Source organism: Oenanthe melanoleuca, chromosome 10 (assembly GCF_029582105.1).
Source record: "Oenanthe melanoleuca isolate GR-GAL-2019-014 chromosome 10, OMel1.0, whole genome shotgun sequence".
Taxonomy (NCBI): domain Eukaryota; kingdom Metazoa; phylum Chordata; class Aves; order Passeriformes; family Muscicapidae; genus Oenanthe; species Oenanthe melanoleuca.
In genome coordinates, this window is record NC_079344.1 from 4,529,660 (window position 1) to 4,546,283 (window position 16,624).

At 39.5% G+C, this 16,624-nt stretch overlaps 2 protein-coding genes and 1 long non-coding RNA gene across 4 annotated transcripts in view; 1 reads left to right on the forward strand and 2 right to left on the reverse strand.

Annotated features, from left to right (window-relative positions):
- MYZAP (myocardial zonula adherens protein) overlaps positions 1-487 on the reverse strand; it is a 48,893-nt gene extending 48,406 nt beyond the window's left edge. Inside the window, exon 1 of the mRNA XM_056499742.1 lies at positions 291-487. The gene's annotated coding sequence lies outside the window, so the exon portion shown is untranslated. The remainder of the gene's footprint in view (positions 1-290) is intronic.
- On the forward strand, positions 432-9,529 carry LOC130257336 (uncharacterized). Its single transcript, XR_008841313.1, has 4 exons — positions 432-521; positions 1,876-1,988; positions 5,601-6,458; positions 9,376-9,529. It is a non-coding gene; the product is annotated as an uncharacterized LOC130257336 (long non-coding RNA).
- A 4,811-nt stretch (positions 9,530-14,340) lies between these two features.
- The window catches only part of CGNL1 (cingulin like 1), a 52,764-nt gene continuing 50,480 nt past the window's right edge, over positions 14,341-16,624 (reverse strand). The window contains exon 19 of one of the 2 annotated variants that reach the window (XM_056500076.1): positions 14,341-16,584. In XM_056500076.1, the coding sequence (XP_056356051.1) occupies positions 16,443-16,584 (142 nt within the window). In that variant the 3' untranslated portion in view covers positions 14,341-16,442. Of the gene's footprint in view, positions 16,588-16,624 lie in introns of both variants that reach the window. The other variant, XM_056500075.1, reaches the window with a different exon arrangement.

Here is a 16,624-nt window from a genome sequence, read left to right on the forward strand (position 1 = left end):
GGGGGCGGGCCGGGCTCCGCTCCCACCTCCGCCCGCCGAGCCCCGAGCGCCCGCTGCCTCCCGTGGGGTGACGCCGGGCGAAGTGGCTGTGGGACGCTGAGGTGCCGGTGCGGGGTGGCATTCCCTCTGCTCCCAGCAATGCTGGGTGTCGGGCTGCAGCCCGGGGAGAGGAGCTGCGAGGGGAGACCCGAAAGGTCCGTCTGTCACAACCACCTCCCGGCGCTGCAAAACGCGGGTCAGGGCACGCAGGAGCCACCGGCGGCCACTCAGCCCCGTTCTCCGGCACCCACCTCTGAGCACTGTAGGACAGTGCAATGTGAAAGCCGGACACTGTCCTCCTCTCCTTCCCACAGCAGTTCGTGAGCCACCCCGGTCTGTCAGCTGTCCGTGCTCCAGAAATGGGTTCCAGGCTCGTCAGAAAGCGCGCAGATCCCAGCCAGCCTCGGGCTTGACAGGCACCAAGCCGGTGCGGCTCAGTGCATGAATGACAGCATCAGCCTCGGTGCCAAAGGTCCGACAAGGTGAGTGAGGTCTGCCCGAGCCGGCTGGCCCCGAGCCAGATTGCAGCTGTGGACTTCAGCACTTCAGATGCCCAGTTCTGGATCTGGGCTGAGGGAACGCCGTAACCCTACACGGCCTAGGCACACACAGCTTCTTCTGCAGCCTCGGGCATCTGTCACGAGCACGACATTCCTCAGTAATCAAGGGAGTTGTAAGCAAAAGATGCTTTTGTTTGAAAGAAATGACAGAACAAATAACTTAAACAGCATTTTAAAAATAATTCCTCTCCTGTCTCCATGTAATTAAATTAAGACCACGAGAAAGCAGAGTTATGGCTACACAATGTCCTTACCCGTTAAGATGTTAATGACCAGAAAGTTAAAGAGAGAAAATCTGCGTTAGAAAAATGGAAACTGCACTGAGCTATGGGTGCCTCACTCTCTCTGTGTACAATGCCTCTGTTCACCTCTGCCTCTCAGCTCTCTGTCCCCAGGGCAGGATATTGAGCTATCAACATGACAAGGATCTGAGAAAGAGAGAAAGAAATCATTGCCCAGCACAGAGGAATGAATGAAGGGTCTGCATTTAGTACTCAGCATGTTTTATGTTGTTTTTCCAATTACTATTCTTTTCTCCTCCTGGGGAAGATAATATAGCCCAAGGCAAATAAATTAGAACATTGACTTGGTTTGGATTTCCCACAAGGCAAGATTCTGTGTCACACAATTCTTTTTGTGGCAAGGTGTCTTGTTCCTACAAACAATTGTATTTCCCTATGAAACACCCCCTATCTTAAGTCCTGGTTGTAATGCTGCTTTTGTGGGTTTGCAGGTGGATAAGAGGTGTGTCATCATCAACAAGAACAAGTTCCTTCACACATATGCTGTCTACCCGTGGGGCTATCCCTTAGCACTTGTTCCTGGTCATTCTGATGAGTCTATTTAAATTCTGGTATGCAGACAGCTGGTGACCTCTGTGATTTCAGCTGAGAAGGAACTCACAGACCTGTGAGGTTGTTATAAGTTGTAACTTCTGGACTGTATTTCCCTCTGGAACAAGATGTGTATGTGGGGCTGCCCAGTCACTGCAAGATACAAACACTACTGCTTTTCTAAGAAGAGGCACAGGGATTAAACTTGTACTATACTATGGAAAAGGATCTCCCTTCCTATACGATAAGAGTATAGCATAATAATAATTGGCATGAGAGAGTAAGACACAATAATCTGATCTTTGGGAAAATTTGCAACGTCTGCATCAACTTTGAGAATATTGATAAATCTGATGGAAATCTTACAAATGCAGATGAGCAAAAGACTTGTCCATGGATAATAGACAATAAAAATATGGTTTTCTCAGTTATGTCTATTTTAGTTGCAGCTCTCCCCAGTTCTTGGAAAATAGCAGAAAGGCAATATTTGTTTGAAAAGAAGCATCTTCTATTTAATCATCAAATTAATATCCTCCAAGAAAAAATAACCTACATGGTGAGTAGTCTCCCTATTTTGAATACTCTCAGAATCTCCTTCTCTTCCCTCACCAACAAGATGCACAACAAGTGTAGTAATGAGAGTAATTTGTTTGCTGCCTTGCTACTTGACCATGCAACCACTTGCAGTCTCTTCACCCCCTGTTAGCCTGTGTGATCCCTCTTTGCTTGAAAGCAACATTTGGAACAACTTTTTCTTCTTTCCCAAAGCTCTGCCTATACTACAGGGATTATGGAGTCAACCAGTTGTACAGAGTGAATATCTGGTACTTCCCAGGTGGCAAAAAGAAAGAGAAGCTGTTGAAGCAATATGAGATGTACACAGCAGAGCTGAAAAAAAGAAATCTAGAATTATTTTCAGTTTAAGAAAGAATAAATAAATTTGTGATCCTCGGCTTGGACAAAAGACAGTGGCAGGGAATGAGTGACAGAGGCACAGAAGATCATGACTGGTATGCAGAAGTGAACAGGGAATAGCTGTTTGTTGTTTCCTACCTTTGAGAACAGTGGGTTTGAAGAAAACCAGGCACCACATTTCTGTGTGAAATTATGTCAGAAGAATCACTGATCATGAAGAGTATAAATGCTCTCAAAAAGTAGCTGGGTAACCTCATGGAAAACAAGCTACAAGGGCTATGAAACATGAAGTCATGCCTCCAACTACTGACTCAGGAGGTCCCTGAATGGTGGGTTTGCTGTTGATAGCTCTCCAGTCATAGGACCTCTGACCTCTCCCTTGTCCTCTTGGGCAGGACTGGCTCCCCACCAACAGAACTGGAGGTGACAGGCCTCCAGTGACAGGAGCAGGTCTCCTCTGCTCTGGAAAGGTGCTCCTGTGCCCAGCTGCTGCTTGTCTTGGGCACACTCTGCAGCTGTGCATGGCTGCAGCTCCTTATCCCACATCTCCATTCTCTCTCACCCCCTGTGGAGGTTTATCACAGTCACTCCCTCTTTCTCCAGTCTCCCATTTTTTGCTACCTGACACCTCAGGGAGAAGTCTCTGCTTGGTTTCAGCTTGTCCTTGTTTGCCAGGCACCATGACCTTGGTTCTGATAATCTGAAGTAGATTTGGCACAGTTTACAGCTCATCTTTCCTGCTGTGCTTGGGACGTGGCACTAATTTACAGAAACAAGATGGAGGAATAGAAACTAAATCACTACTTGGGAATTAGTTTGACAAAAATAATCCTATTCTGCTGATTTTTACAGCTGGACAGACTGCCCAAAAGGTATACACAATCAAACAGACTGCTCATAGACAATATACAGTATGGTGGCAGAACATAATCAGACCAGGATGCTGAGCTTTCAGTTCAAAACCTGCCAGTGCTTTGTAACTACAGTGGTCCAAAGGAACAGCAGGTTAATTACATGATGACACTACAGCATGAATATCTGAAGCAATAGTTATTGTGAAAAAGCTAATATAATTATATAGAAACAGCAAGAAATTTAAAGTGTGGGCACCTTCTTTGTTTATTTTTGTAACTACCCTGTTTCCCATCACCAGCATTACTGAAATATTTTTTTCCCAGGAGGCCAAAGACCATTACACTGTGGGAAAAATGAAATGGGATGGCACAGAATCAACAGGCCTTTCTATGCAAAGCCCTTGATCACAGAGGAACATAGAGCAAACAGTACATGGAGGAGGAAGAAGTTTTGCCCTCCTAGAACAGCAAAAGTAGCAGGGTAGCCTGGTCTTACCATAACAAATTGCCTAAATGTAGACATGACTAAAGGCTGATTTTTTTTTCTTTTCATCAAAATCTCCTGTCCATCTTCAGACTAACTGCTGACACAGTCCAGAGGAAAAATAAAAGTTCCTGTAACACATGATCAACTAGAATATTAATCCTATGAGATTTGGGCATAATTGCAGTCACAAACTGTACAAGAACTCACATCTGTGGTCATTAAGGTTATAAAGTCCCATTTGTATTGCTACAAAAATGAGGTTATAATTAACTTCTAATGCCTTCACTTTCCAGGGGGATTAAGATCTATTCTGCCTTCATCATCCCTAAGGCATGAAACCCATTTATAGCAGAGATTATCGAAGGGACAGATGCATGTAAAATATTTCAGAACCAGACTTAGTAAGGACAGAATGTTTCCTGAAAGCTGGGTTTTTTTTCTGCCAACTCTCACTGCTGTATTCTACAAACATGCCCTTAGCTCAGCACCATGTAACTATCAGGATCTCTTTTTTTGGGTATTACAGCTCATGTGAAAATTCTAGCCAGCTAATGGTCATAAAACAGCCTTGCCACATCTCAGAAATGAGCCCCCAAACTCAGTTGCCATAGGTGCTCTTACAAGCAATATAAAAACCAATATATAATACTGTGTATTTTTCTCTTGAGTAGTATTTTGTCGTTCACTGACATCTTTGCTGCATTTGCAGCTACTATTACCCTTTTGATTAGACATAACACATACAGCTATCTGAATGTCCAGCTTGGTTTAGCTACAAGTACCAAATCACTTCTCAGACCTATTGATATAACTGTTTGCTCTCACTCTTGGTACATGGTTAAAACAAGATTACTGCAAAAACTCAGCACCTCTCCTCTTGATCTCACACACATAAATCTGTAATTAGGAATTCCCACATCAGGAGTTTGAAATACTTGCAGAATACATATTATTTGTGCAAAGACTTCAGTATGTCTTTTATGTAATTATTTCAGTTATGGTTGAATTAAATAAAAATTAAATTCCTAGAGTTACCTGCAATAATATCTTGCTTCCATCTTTACTGATAGTGTAGAGTCACAGACTGCAATTGTAGAAAATGTTTCTTTTAATATCTTCTCCTTTTAATTGTTGTCCTACTTTCTACTCAAAGTCCATCTTCCTGTTGAGTTCTCAAAATACTTTTTAACTATATAGCAACAAAATAAAAAAATGCTAGATAGGTCAGTAAGTAATACAATGCCACATGCACAGTAATTTCCCCTAACGGGCAGAAAGGACAAAAGGGAATGGGTTAGTCAGGAAAAGCTGTCTGGGCATGACCACAGAATAAGTCCATTGAAGCCAATCAGGTAATGAAAATAGTACCAGGAGTATTTATGTATCCATGTCAGTGCATTTCACACAGTTTGTAATCCAAGCAGTGGGAAATATGAAAATTACACCTGGTAGATGTGATCTGTAGAGCCAGACTGTTAAAAGCAGTTTATAGAGAAACAAAAATTACCACTACTAATGTTTTAAAGAAGGCTGCAAAGCCCTAGAAGAGCAAGTTTTTCAAGAAAAAGTTACTTTTTACCTTTATTTGGGAGCGCTTTTCATTAAGCCCTCATGTCTATAAATCATAATTTTACACCTCCATAGTCATGACTATTGTTTTATTATATAGGAAAATATAGGAATTTAAAATCAACTGAGAAATATGAAATGTATTGAGACAAATATAGGACAGTTCAATTTATCATACTTGTCTGTATCTGAATGAAAAGATAGCGCTCTAATTTTTCTGTCACAAATTCTTAGGGATCTAGAGAGCATCACTTCAGATGTTGCTGAAGCATATATACAGTTCTGATTCAGCAGAAAAAGTACCACCCCCTGATTCATCTTCACTGTTTCCTTTTTCATGTAGGTCTCCCATTCAGTTCACAACTGGGTCACAGCCCACGCAGTGTGGCTCGAGAGCCGCGTGAAATGCTGGAAGCCATCACTCACTCTCCAGCAGTAGGTTTGTCATGCAAGCAGGACAGTTCAGCATAGATAAAAATATAAAAATATGCAGCACAGGAGCAGCAGCATTGTTCACACAGGGGTGTGGCTTGGCCAGGTCATGCAATGGAACCTGTTAAGGGAGGCAGGAGAGTAGAAAACAGGCACACCCACCATTAGCACCACTGTTATATTGTCTGGTAGCTGCATTTAAAATCATGTTCCACTCCCTAGAGATAATAGCAAATGATAGATCTCTTCTGATTCCAGCATTGTCATTGTGGCAGGAAATAAAGAAATTTTAGTGGCAGAAATAATTTGTGGAGTGCAAGTTTTTCCGTAAGTGTGAGGAATGTACATATTTCAGGGAGTGGGAGCATCAAGGACAGGAAATCACTACATGTATTTGACTGACTTCTTTTAGTTTACAATGGGGAAGATGAGATATTTCATCTTTGTTCCTCCACAGGAAAGGAAACATAGAAGAGTAAGAAGGGCAAAATCAATATTCTGCTTCAGCTCTATCTTATGATAGAAGACCAGAATAGCAAGTGGTTCACTTCAGCCCTGCTTAAAGGCATTTGTCTAAAATACCTGCACAGATGCTACAGAAGTTCTCAGCTGTTTGGCTTCTTCCTTCTTTCAGATCTGGTTTAAGACCTCCATGCTCTCTCATCTCAGAAGGATGTACATGGGAATTTAGCAGTTCTTAACTCTCACAGCCCACTGCCTGTTCACACACACAGCTGGGACAGGGAACTCTCCATACAAGTTGTTTAATGTAAGTGAAAGGTCTTCTGTTTGTTCTATTATTTATTTCATTTCTACATACTAAAAAGAAGTTTATTAGAAGTCACATAAAAAGAAAATAAGGTGGAAGAGGAGGAAGGGGAGGTATTTTAACCATAAAATATCAGGTCACACCGACTTGTGAAATCAGGGACCTTCATCAGGAAACTTTGGTCCCTCCAGCTCCAAAAACATTCTAGCAGACATCTCTGTATCTATCTGAAATCTACATTTAATCTATAATGAAATTTACTTATCCTGTCACCAAGAACTCTCTCATTTCCTCTGTACCTAAGTCATCATAAAAATAGAAAAAAGTAAATTCATGATCAATACAGAAGATAACATTGGGTCTAACTGAACTCAAGTTATTAGGAGGGAACATAGGAAGGACTAAATAGTTAAGGCACTTAATAATAGATGAGCCACAATGACTAAATATTACTTAAGGGACTTCCCCTCTAACGTTGGTCCTAGGAAGGAAATGGATTTACACACCTCACCACTTACATACTTGGTCACTCACTGTATCTGTGAATCTGCATGGCCACTCCCCAGATTTCCCGTGTGTCATTCTTCAGGATGCTGCAGCTCACAAGGAGGTAAAGACTTCTGTCATTAGCATTAACTTGAAAATTGCATTTCCCTGAACAATTAGCTGCTATTATTTTTCTCATAACCTCACCATGCTTAGGCACTTTGCTGCACTTCTGACCTACCCAGGTTACTTCTTTGAGAAGTTTATTATAGGATAATAGAGCACCATTCCCACCTCAGGAAATCTTTGAGAGGAGTTACTGAAGGACTGAAAAGCTACCTGAGTGGCTGGATTGACTAACACATGGAATTCTATTAAGCCTTCTTGAGTTGGCCTAATAGGACATATTTTCCTATATTTCTTGCTGGGGCAGAATTGTATCACCTTGCAGGGGTAAACAGAAATGGTATATCAAGAGATGTGTTTAAATTCTTCTCTGTTGCATCTTTGCATGGAAAGCAAACAGTATAGGGCTGCTGTATTTATTTCCAAATGCAGCTTCTGCAAGGGGTATTCTTTTACTGTAAGCTTTATCTAAGAAGACCTCACCAAGCTTTTTAAAATTCACACAGACACAGTCGCATGACAGTTCAGATGTAAGCAGAGAAAACAGATACAAGAGGGGTATGGATAGCTTAGAACAAGCCTGTCTGAAACACAAATTCTCCCTGGTGCAGAGCAAGAACAGAAAGATACCAAAAATCATTACAAGAAAATTGCCCTACTTGGGCTCTCATTTTTCACTAGCATCTATCTGATAATAAATGAGAAGTAAATGGAGATGCTCTGGATAATAATGTGGGTTAATAGAATCAAAATAGCACAAAGGAAATATTTTATTGCCTTTTCTAATTAACCTGGAGATCCATTGCTGCCACAGGTCACAGAGTGAAGAAGCCCTGAAGGAAGAGGTTGATCCACACATGGTTGTGGGTGGATTTACAGGCTCAGGTTTAGGTCAGGCAGAATGGTGAGCTGGCATGAAATGAGCCTGAGTTATCAGCCAGATTTACCTGAGAAAGACTGACAGTAGCCTCTGACACAACTGGCACAGGGGAAGGAAAGGAGGGGTCTGCCTTCCTATGGGGCCCCAGGAACTGGCTGCTGTTGAAAACAGGATGTTAGACCATCAGTCTGCCCCTGGAAATTTCTATATTCCTATCTTTTAGAGAAACACTTATGCAATGATTAATATAGTAACACAAGATCCAATCCTCCTCCCTCTACAATCAATAACCAAATTCCTAGTAATTTCTACTTCTGTAGAACACAGGTTATGATATATTAATAGCATGCACCAGATAAATTAAAAACACCTGATGGTTGTTAATTTTCTAGCTTGGTTTTCAGAGAATCTTTTGGAGGAGCAACAAACACTTTCAAAATCTTAATCCACTGTCCTATGACAGTGTACTTTTGCTAAAGGATTAGAATGAAAATGACACCAAAATATTCTGACAGCAGACAGGGTAGCAAGGTCTTACTGAGACATTTTGGTACATTTCCCACTTCTCATATGACTGGAGTTACAGAGTCTCTATGAATTCTGGGGTTTTCCTCTGTTAATATACACATTTAGTATTTTGATTGATTAACAAGAGAAGAGTATGCAGACAAAAAGATCCTATGATATTTAACATTGGACAAAAAAAGTTAAAATGCCCTCCATAATTGTATTTCTTCTGAACATCTCTATAGATTTCTCAATAGAATATTGTTTTCTTCTCCTTGGCTTATGCAAAGGACAGTGCCCAACGTGGGCGTAAATTGCAAAGGAAGATGAGTATAACTAGAACACTAGAACACATCCTACCCATACAAACAAATCTTCCTGTTTAATAGGATGCCTTTTTTGCATAAATCTGCTGTAACCATAAGCAAGATTTCATCATCATTTGGAATAATTTCAATTTAAAGGTGATTTTCTGACAACAGTAGCAGTCTGGAAAAGCAATGACTTGAAACATATTTGGCTGAAGTTTTGACCCTGATGGGAACCTGACATAAACTTCCTCATCTCTAGGCTGGATGTCTGCAGTGCAGGAAAGGCACACAAGCAGACATACAGATGGTATGGTTAGATTGATCTTTGTCTGGCATAACTCCAGCCATCATATTTTCATAAATAATGGGTGTTCTCACCAGCTGTGAACTTCTGGTTTTTGATAAATTAACACCATCAGTACCAGTGTGTTTAATAATGCTGTATAAAAAAAAGGCACCAATTTTTATTATCCTTGCTCTATTCTGGAGATTGTCACCTTGTTACAGTGTCACTGAACTGTCAAGACTAGATACTCTGAGCTTTTTCTGTCTTTTATAAATTAATTTCTTCAGACTCAGAACCACTCAATTTTCTGTCTTCTTACAGAGTCATGCAAGAGTATCTGAGTAGTTCCAGCATCAGTATTTTTATAGGAAAGCACCATCACGCTTCTCAGGATGATGAATCATCAGTCACTTCATGCACCTTAACATCTTGAATGCTATTTTGACGGTGGTTCTACACTGAAAAGGATTTTTGTGGAGCACTTTCTGAACAGACTACTTCCTGAAGGGAAACCTGGCTGTATTTCAACAGAGAATTGATCTCCAAGGAGGAGGCCCCGGAGATGAACCGCAGCCGACCTGGAGCCGCCCCGCTCTGCTGCCCCCTGCGGGCCGCGCTCCCCGCGCTCTCCGACACACCTCGGTCTCTGCACTTCCCAAATTTGAGATTTCCAAACGTTTTCCGTCGAAAAACAGTATTTTTTCCTCAAGAGCCAGAAATAACAACCTCTGCTAAGCACAGAATAGCTTCAGAGGAGCAGCAAAGTTATTGTGTGTTAATGTCCCATTTTCTCTCTACATTACTTCTAATTTGTAAAAATGGTAAAGGTTCTAAGAAAAATTGCACTGACAAGATAAAGTGCCAATCAAAGTTAAAACGTGTTGCTTGTATCTGACTCCAACTCCACTCAGAGCATCCTCCCAGGGCTCACAGCTGGCAGCTGGACACATAACTGCAGTAAGAAGCACAGTTCCTCTGTGCCTGGTTAGTATTTTCATATACTTGAGAAGAAAAGCTAAAATGACAAGACTTTACAAAAGTTTCTGGAATCAAAGCTCAATTACCTGATATCCAGTGCTCTAGGCTCAGCAGGCATAGGAGGTGACTATTTAATCACTCAGTGTGGAGATCTATTCAATGCAGAAGTTACCCTGTACACTGCTGCTGACACCCCACAGGACAGACCTGACTACACCACCCACTGACCTTCCCGTATTTAATTTCCTCCCTCCATCTGCACTGCCCTTCAGCTGCAGCTGCAAATGTCATTTAATGGCATATTGACATGGATGGATGCTGCAGGTTAGACACAGCCTCCTGAGGCTTGGGTAATCCAGCTCTGAGCATAAACACCTGCATTCCCTGGAAAAATATTGTGAGGCTTTACAATAAGAGCCCCCAGGTGAATACAAACATTCACCAAGAGGTGAGGTAAGCAGATATTGCACAAGTTAAAAAAGCTCCTTATTTTGCTCAAATAAAGCTGAGAGACAGGTGTTGAATGTCATGGTAACAATGCATGCTGACATTTCCTGTGCTAGCACCCTGGCAATGTCACCAGAGCAGACTGCAGCTTCTGCCTGCCTCTGGCTGTACTTGTGGACACATGATCAGCAAAAAGTGAAGTCAAATAAAATCCCAGGCATATTGTACAAATTTCATCCACAAGAAAGAGAAGACCCAGCAGACACCTGGAGAGTACAACCAAGACAGGGGTGTTTTTTAAGTTTTTTCTTACCTATCCTTTGACCAAAATATCCCAAAACTCTAAACTTGCCAGAAAAAGCCGAATGTCTCAACAGCCACCTATCAAACAGCCCCACCTTTCTGTCAGCACCTGGGAACCTGTAATTGCTGTGAATAAACTAATGTTAACCCTGTTTCCCAGACATCTGGTGGTCAGGTCTCTTCGTCTCTGGCCTGATGCATCTAAGCCACGCACTGGGTCTTCCAACAGAATCAGCACTTGTCACTGATGAAGAACAACCACAACTGAGAAGGACAAGAGAGACCATCAGCCAGGTACTGTGTTAGAAAGCACACCACAGACTGATAGTCCTGAGACACTTACCTGAGACACCTTTACAGGACTGCGTGTTGTAAGCAGCTGGCCCAGCAGGGACTCTAAATAGAACCCATTTCATTTAGAAAACCCAACTGCCAAGTTTGTGAGCATTTTGAGTTGGTTTCTTGCATGCACACAGACCATGGTTTTCCATTGTGACTTGGTAATGCTTAAGTTCACATTTGGGAGGGACATTTTGATATAAATTACGAATTTGATCTTATCTCTAAAATAGCTGGACACCAGAAACAATATGTATTGAAATAGCAAGGCACAGTGGGCTGTGTTTAAAGTACACATAGCCTAATTCAGGAAGCTTCCTTTCTGTGGTTGGCTGATTTTACTGTTTTTACACAGTTTTATTGGACTCCCTTTATTCTTTTTTCCTTTTCACAGCCATTCTACCTGTTACACAATAAACCATTTTCTTGTTTGAAGAAAACCAGATTTGAAACTCCCCATAAAGCAAGGAAATCTATACTTAAGGCTGTTGTTCTGCAGAAGAGACACTCCACAGAGCCTGCTGGTTACTGCAGAGCCAGACCTTCAATCTCAGATGTGTGCCAGGATCCGTCAGAGTGAAGGGAAGGTCAAAATCAAATTAATCAAAACTGGATCCTGAGTTGAATCTTTCCTGCTTTCTGTATTTCTTCCTTACTTCCCATTATGCCTTTTGGTAGGGTCCATTCTAGCCAGCCTGCATGCAACCAAGATGAAAGGAGTACTTGAAACTAGTGAAAATAGCTTTGTAACCTAACACATGAAGCATTGTTCAGACAGCCCATTCTGCTGAAGAAGTAGAAGTACACAGAAGGCAAAGCAAAACTCAGGTTACCTGTAATGAGTTCCTCCTCTGCACTCACATAGAGTGTTCCTACAGTTTTCCTACTGACAACTTGTAGAGCTTAAACTCTCATCCTCCACCTGTGCTCTGAATTCAAGTAAATTTTTTTTATTGCCTGTTCTTCTGCTAATGGCATGAAGCTTCAGCATCTAAATAAAGCAGTAAATCGTTATTAGAAATGCAGAAAAGATCAAATGTTCCAGCTTACATAAAAGAGTCCCTGCTGATCTCAGGTAGGATTCACTGGCACCAACCATTAAAGGGCTGTCATGCTGCTGCTGAGGTAGTGAGGCAAACTAACTACTGCACTTGGCCTTGTCTGCTGAACTGCAGTCCCCTTCTTAAGTCTTTCCTTTCTTACAAGTTAAAAGCAAAACCTCCAATACAAAAAACCCTTTCTATTAATTTCTATACCTTTTTCTTAATAGCCCAGTGCTCATGAGTAAATTTTGAGATGACAGCAGAATTTCCCTCAGTATAACATAGTAGGGTCAGGGGGTTAAACATGTGACATAGTCAGAACCTTCTGCAAAAAAAAGAAGAAATTAGATGTGTTAGAAACCCTGGCAATTTCTAAAGAATGTTGCTCTTTCAGCAAAGTCTTTGAACGTTCTGCAATGTTACTTGATAAGTGCAGTTGGCAGAAATTAAGCAGCTGAAATGTGTAGCTCTACTCACAGGATAGGAAGCTTCAGTAGGCTAAAAGAATCAACATTTAATTACTAAAATATGCTGTGTGATCCAGAAAACGCTTAAAAGCTGAAGCTATTGCACTATGTAGCTCACTCAGCAAAGCACACAGCTGGTCTGTAAAAAATGAGGAAAACACATGGCTTCTGGAACAGTTTAGAAAATAATTTATAAATAAGAACAGATTATTTAATCAGGAAAAGGGAATAATTAAGTTGAGAAGAAAGCGGATAAATCAGAGGAATACACAGATTAATCAACAAGTTACAGTCTCATCAGCAAGAGCTGTGGGGCAAAAACATGCCTGGTGACTGAACAGTAAAAAGCACAGTGATGAATTAAAGTATCTGTATAGTACAGGAGTTTCCTTAAATAAAGTACAGTGCAGGAAAACAAGTACAGGGGACAGTAAGAAGATGACAACTTTTACTCTTTATTTCTTCAGGCACTAACAAGGCACTAACTAATCATATCAATGTCTGAAAGATCTGAATGCTTTTATGAAAAGGGATGCCTTCTAAACTCAAGGGCATTAAAATCCATTATTCTGATGAGTATCTTTCATTTGATTTCTTAGTAAGTGAGGAATTTATGGAGGACATTTATGGAGGACACCTGTTTAACATTTACGTATTTTGCATGGTATAGAAGCTGCCATGTAAAGGTCTTGGAGCACTTGTCAAATGTTGGTAACTTAAAACATAAAACCTCTTGTAGAAGTAATTTACCTTCTATCTACAAAAACAGACTCGGAAAACCAAGGCAAATAATCCCAAAAAGGACAAAAAGTTCACTGTTCACTATAGATTATTTACACTGAGAGACAAGCATCCACTTGTCATCAGTTTAGGCTTATAGAAAACATGATTTAGCTTGGTCTGATTGTTTAAGAGATATTATAGTACTGTGGAAGAAAACTAAAGGTCTCTACAGCTCAGAATTCAAGCCATGTCTCTGTAATAGTGAGAAACTAGTGTTTCTAGTGAGAAACTCTAATGTTTATACAAACTTCTAGGCAATCACTGTCTTGTAACCATATTTCTTTACATATACCTCCCTCTTGCTTCCTTTTATGGGTCAAGAGTTTCTTCTGAAATTCATTAAAATATAATTACATGAAAAAACCCAGGAAAATTCTTCTAAACTAAACTTTGACTGGAGATGAGCTTGGATCAGAGCAAACAGGAGGTGGAGTGAACAAATAAAATAACCATAAGCTATTATAAATTTTGTTTGTGGCAATGAGGATTTTACCATCACCATAGTTAACAAATATCAGGAAACAGAGCTAACAAAGCTTGGTGAATGAATTGAAATGTCCTTTTCAGTGTCTTAAGACTTTTAGTCATTATTTGAGGACTCTAAAGAGGTAATACCACTGGCAAGTCAAATGAACAAACTAAAGACAAGTCCTTTTTGTGAAAACACAGGCAGGGAGGGAGGTCTACTAAGAAGGATCACTGCCAGTAGGAGTCTGCAACAATATTGTCTTCCTCCTTCTAAAACCAAATGAGGAGTCTTCTAGATGTTACACCTGCCCCCTGCTTTACAAGTTACAAAGAAAGTAGCCATCCAAAGAGAAGAAAATGCAGAAATTTGTTTACAGCATCAATATTTCCAAGATAATAATTTTCTTGTTATGTTTTAAACACATCTTCAATTGTCACATCAAACTATATGCACAAAATAGAACTGAGAGCACTGACTATTTATTTTAAGTGAAATTTTCTTTTACAGTTTAGTGTAACTGGAGGTAGATGCAATATTAAGTGATTTTTTTTTTCCAGTGGTTTGAAATAAGCCATCTATGAACATTATAGAATAGAGTACTGGGGATTGTAATCAGTTGCTTGAAGTTAAGTCTACATAAACATGCAAATAAAACAACAAATAAATCACAGCAGTTTCTATTATGATTGTCAGTATAGTGTAGCACAGGTCTTCTTGGATCAAAGTCTGTTTCTGTGATGTCAAAACAGTAATGCAAATACTGGAAAAAATTCCATGCATATGCTACTGGAAAACATACAAGATTCAGAGACAGAGTATTACAACTATGCCATTCCTATTATTTCCCGTGTAACTCAAATGATCAAAAGCAAGCTGAATGGAATCACATGGCAAAGAGTCTGTGTTCTGCTATGCAGGAATACATTTCTGACCTTGCAGGCAGGAGTTTCATTTCATGTAACTATATGAAAATGGACACTGCCCTTGTCAGGACTTTTGCCTTAATCACATCTGCCAGCCTCACTGTCAGAGTTGTTAAATTTGTTCTCTGCAGCAGATTTCTTTGAGGGAACAATGGAAGCTCCCAGCAACTTCAGTTCAAAATATTTTTTACAATTCCATGATTACTTGATCAAATCAATGAACAGGTGCTCTCTAGCCTGTAACTGAGGACAAATACTGATAAATAGACAGGACCTAATTATGGTTTATTAACAAAATTTTGTAGTAATGCCCGTTCCTTAGAATTTCAGATTTGCAAAGGAGAAAAACCAGTCTGGTATAATAAGAATGGCAAAAAATATTTTTAGCAACAAAATAGAGAATGTCTTTAAAATAAAATCTTTAATGCTCATTCTTTTAAATTTCCCACAACGTTTGGTGAATAGATGGATAACCCAAACTACAGATAATTCTATTAATATATATTGGCAGTTATGACCATCCACTGTAATATATCACAAGTAGATGGTCAAGAAGAACTTAGAAAGAAAAATCAGATTACATACTTTCTGTTTCCTTGGTGCAATTTCTTGCCAGCAGCATAAAATTTTCATATTAATTATTAGATTTAAGCATGTACTTAATTCAAAGACTACAAGTAATTTTACTGGAACAAGTGGGACTCTTTAGAAATTTGCAAGATAATACAGTCCCAATCAGCAGGCCTGTAACATTCTGCCTCTGGCAGAACGGAATTCCTTTCAGGAAATGAAAGATAGCAAATAATAATTGACATCACTCTCAACATTCCCTACTAAGAACAGAAAGCTTCCCAAATGAAGTGTACAGGGAAGTTGAAGCCAAGCCTCTCTTATCATGCAGATATGATGGTCTTTCTAAGTCAACAGGCAGGATTAACATTTGACCTCTAATATACAGAACACATACAATTAAACTTAGAGTGGTTTTAAAATGTATTTCGTGGCCCAGGAACTATGAATCTGCTCTGTAATACATGAAATGTATTAATTTCCATTTGTTTTCCTCTTAGTGAAAACTCAAACGTAGCATTCAATATAAACTTAAAAGATTTTACATATCAAACTGATTTATATAATATTTTAAACTTTACAAAATAGTACTAAAGTAGTCAATAAAAAGATCAAATTTAAAATATTTACATTTTATACAAAATTTCCCCTTACTTACAATTATTAAATAATCTTCAATAGTTTCCCCAATTTTAGGGAAAAGCTTTTAATAACTAAAAACTAATTTTGAATTAATATTAGATGGCTTTTTACTTGAAGAGAGTTTTAGCAAAATCCCATTTCCAAAATGAAACATTAACCCCTCATTTTCAGTAGCAGTTTTATATAGTTTTATAATGCAATTTCATATACATATACATATATATATATATATATATATATATAAAATGCAATCCTGTTTTCTATAATAAACAGTGGAGATCTAAATATGAAAATGGCACAGTATGGATGGAAATATTATATTCCCAACTCTTAAATACTTTTATGTTATTTAGCTTCTAGAATATCTTTCTTGATCATTTATGTTATTCTTCCAGTATTTTCAAGGAATTGCATCCATACTTATTTAGACTTTTGTGTCATCATCTTTTGATAAATTATTTCCTGAAGGTTCTTCACAGAGACTATCACCATCCGTGCTGAAATCATCATCATCGTCGTCATCATCATCAGAATCAGCCAACACTTTACTCGGTGACTTCTTCAGTCTACTAAAGCAAAAATACACATATTTGCTATTAAAAAAGC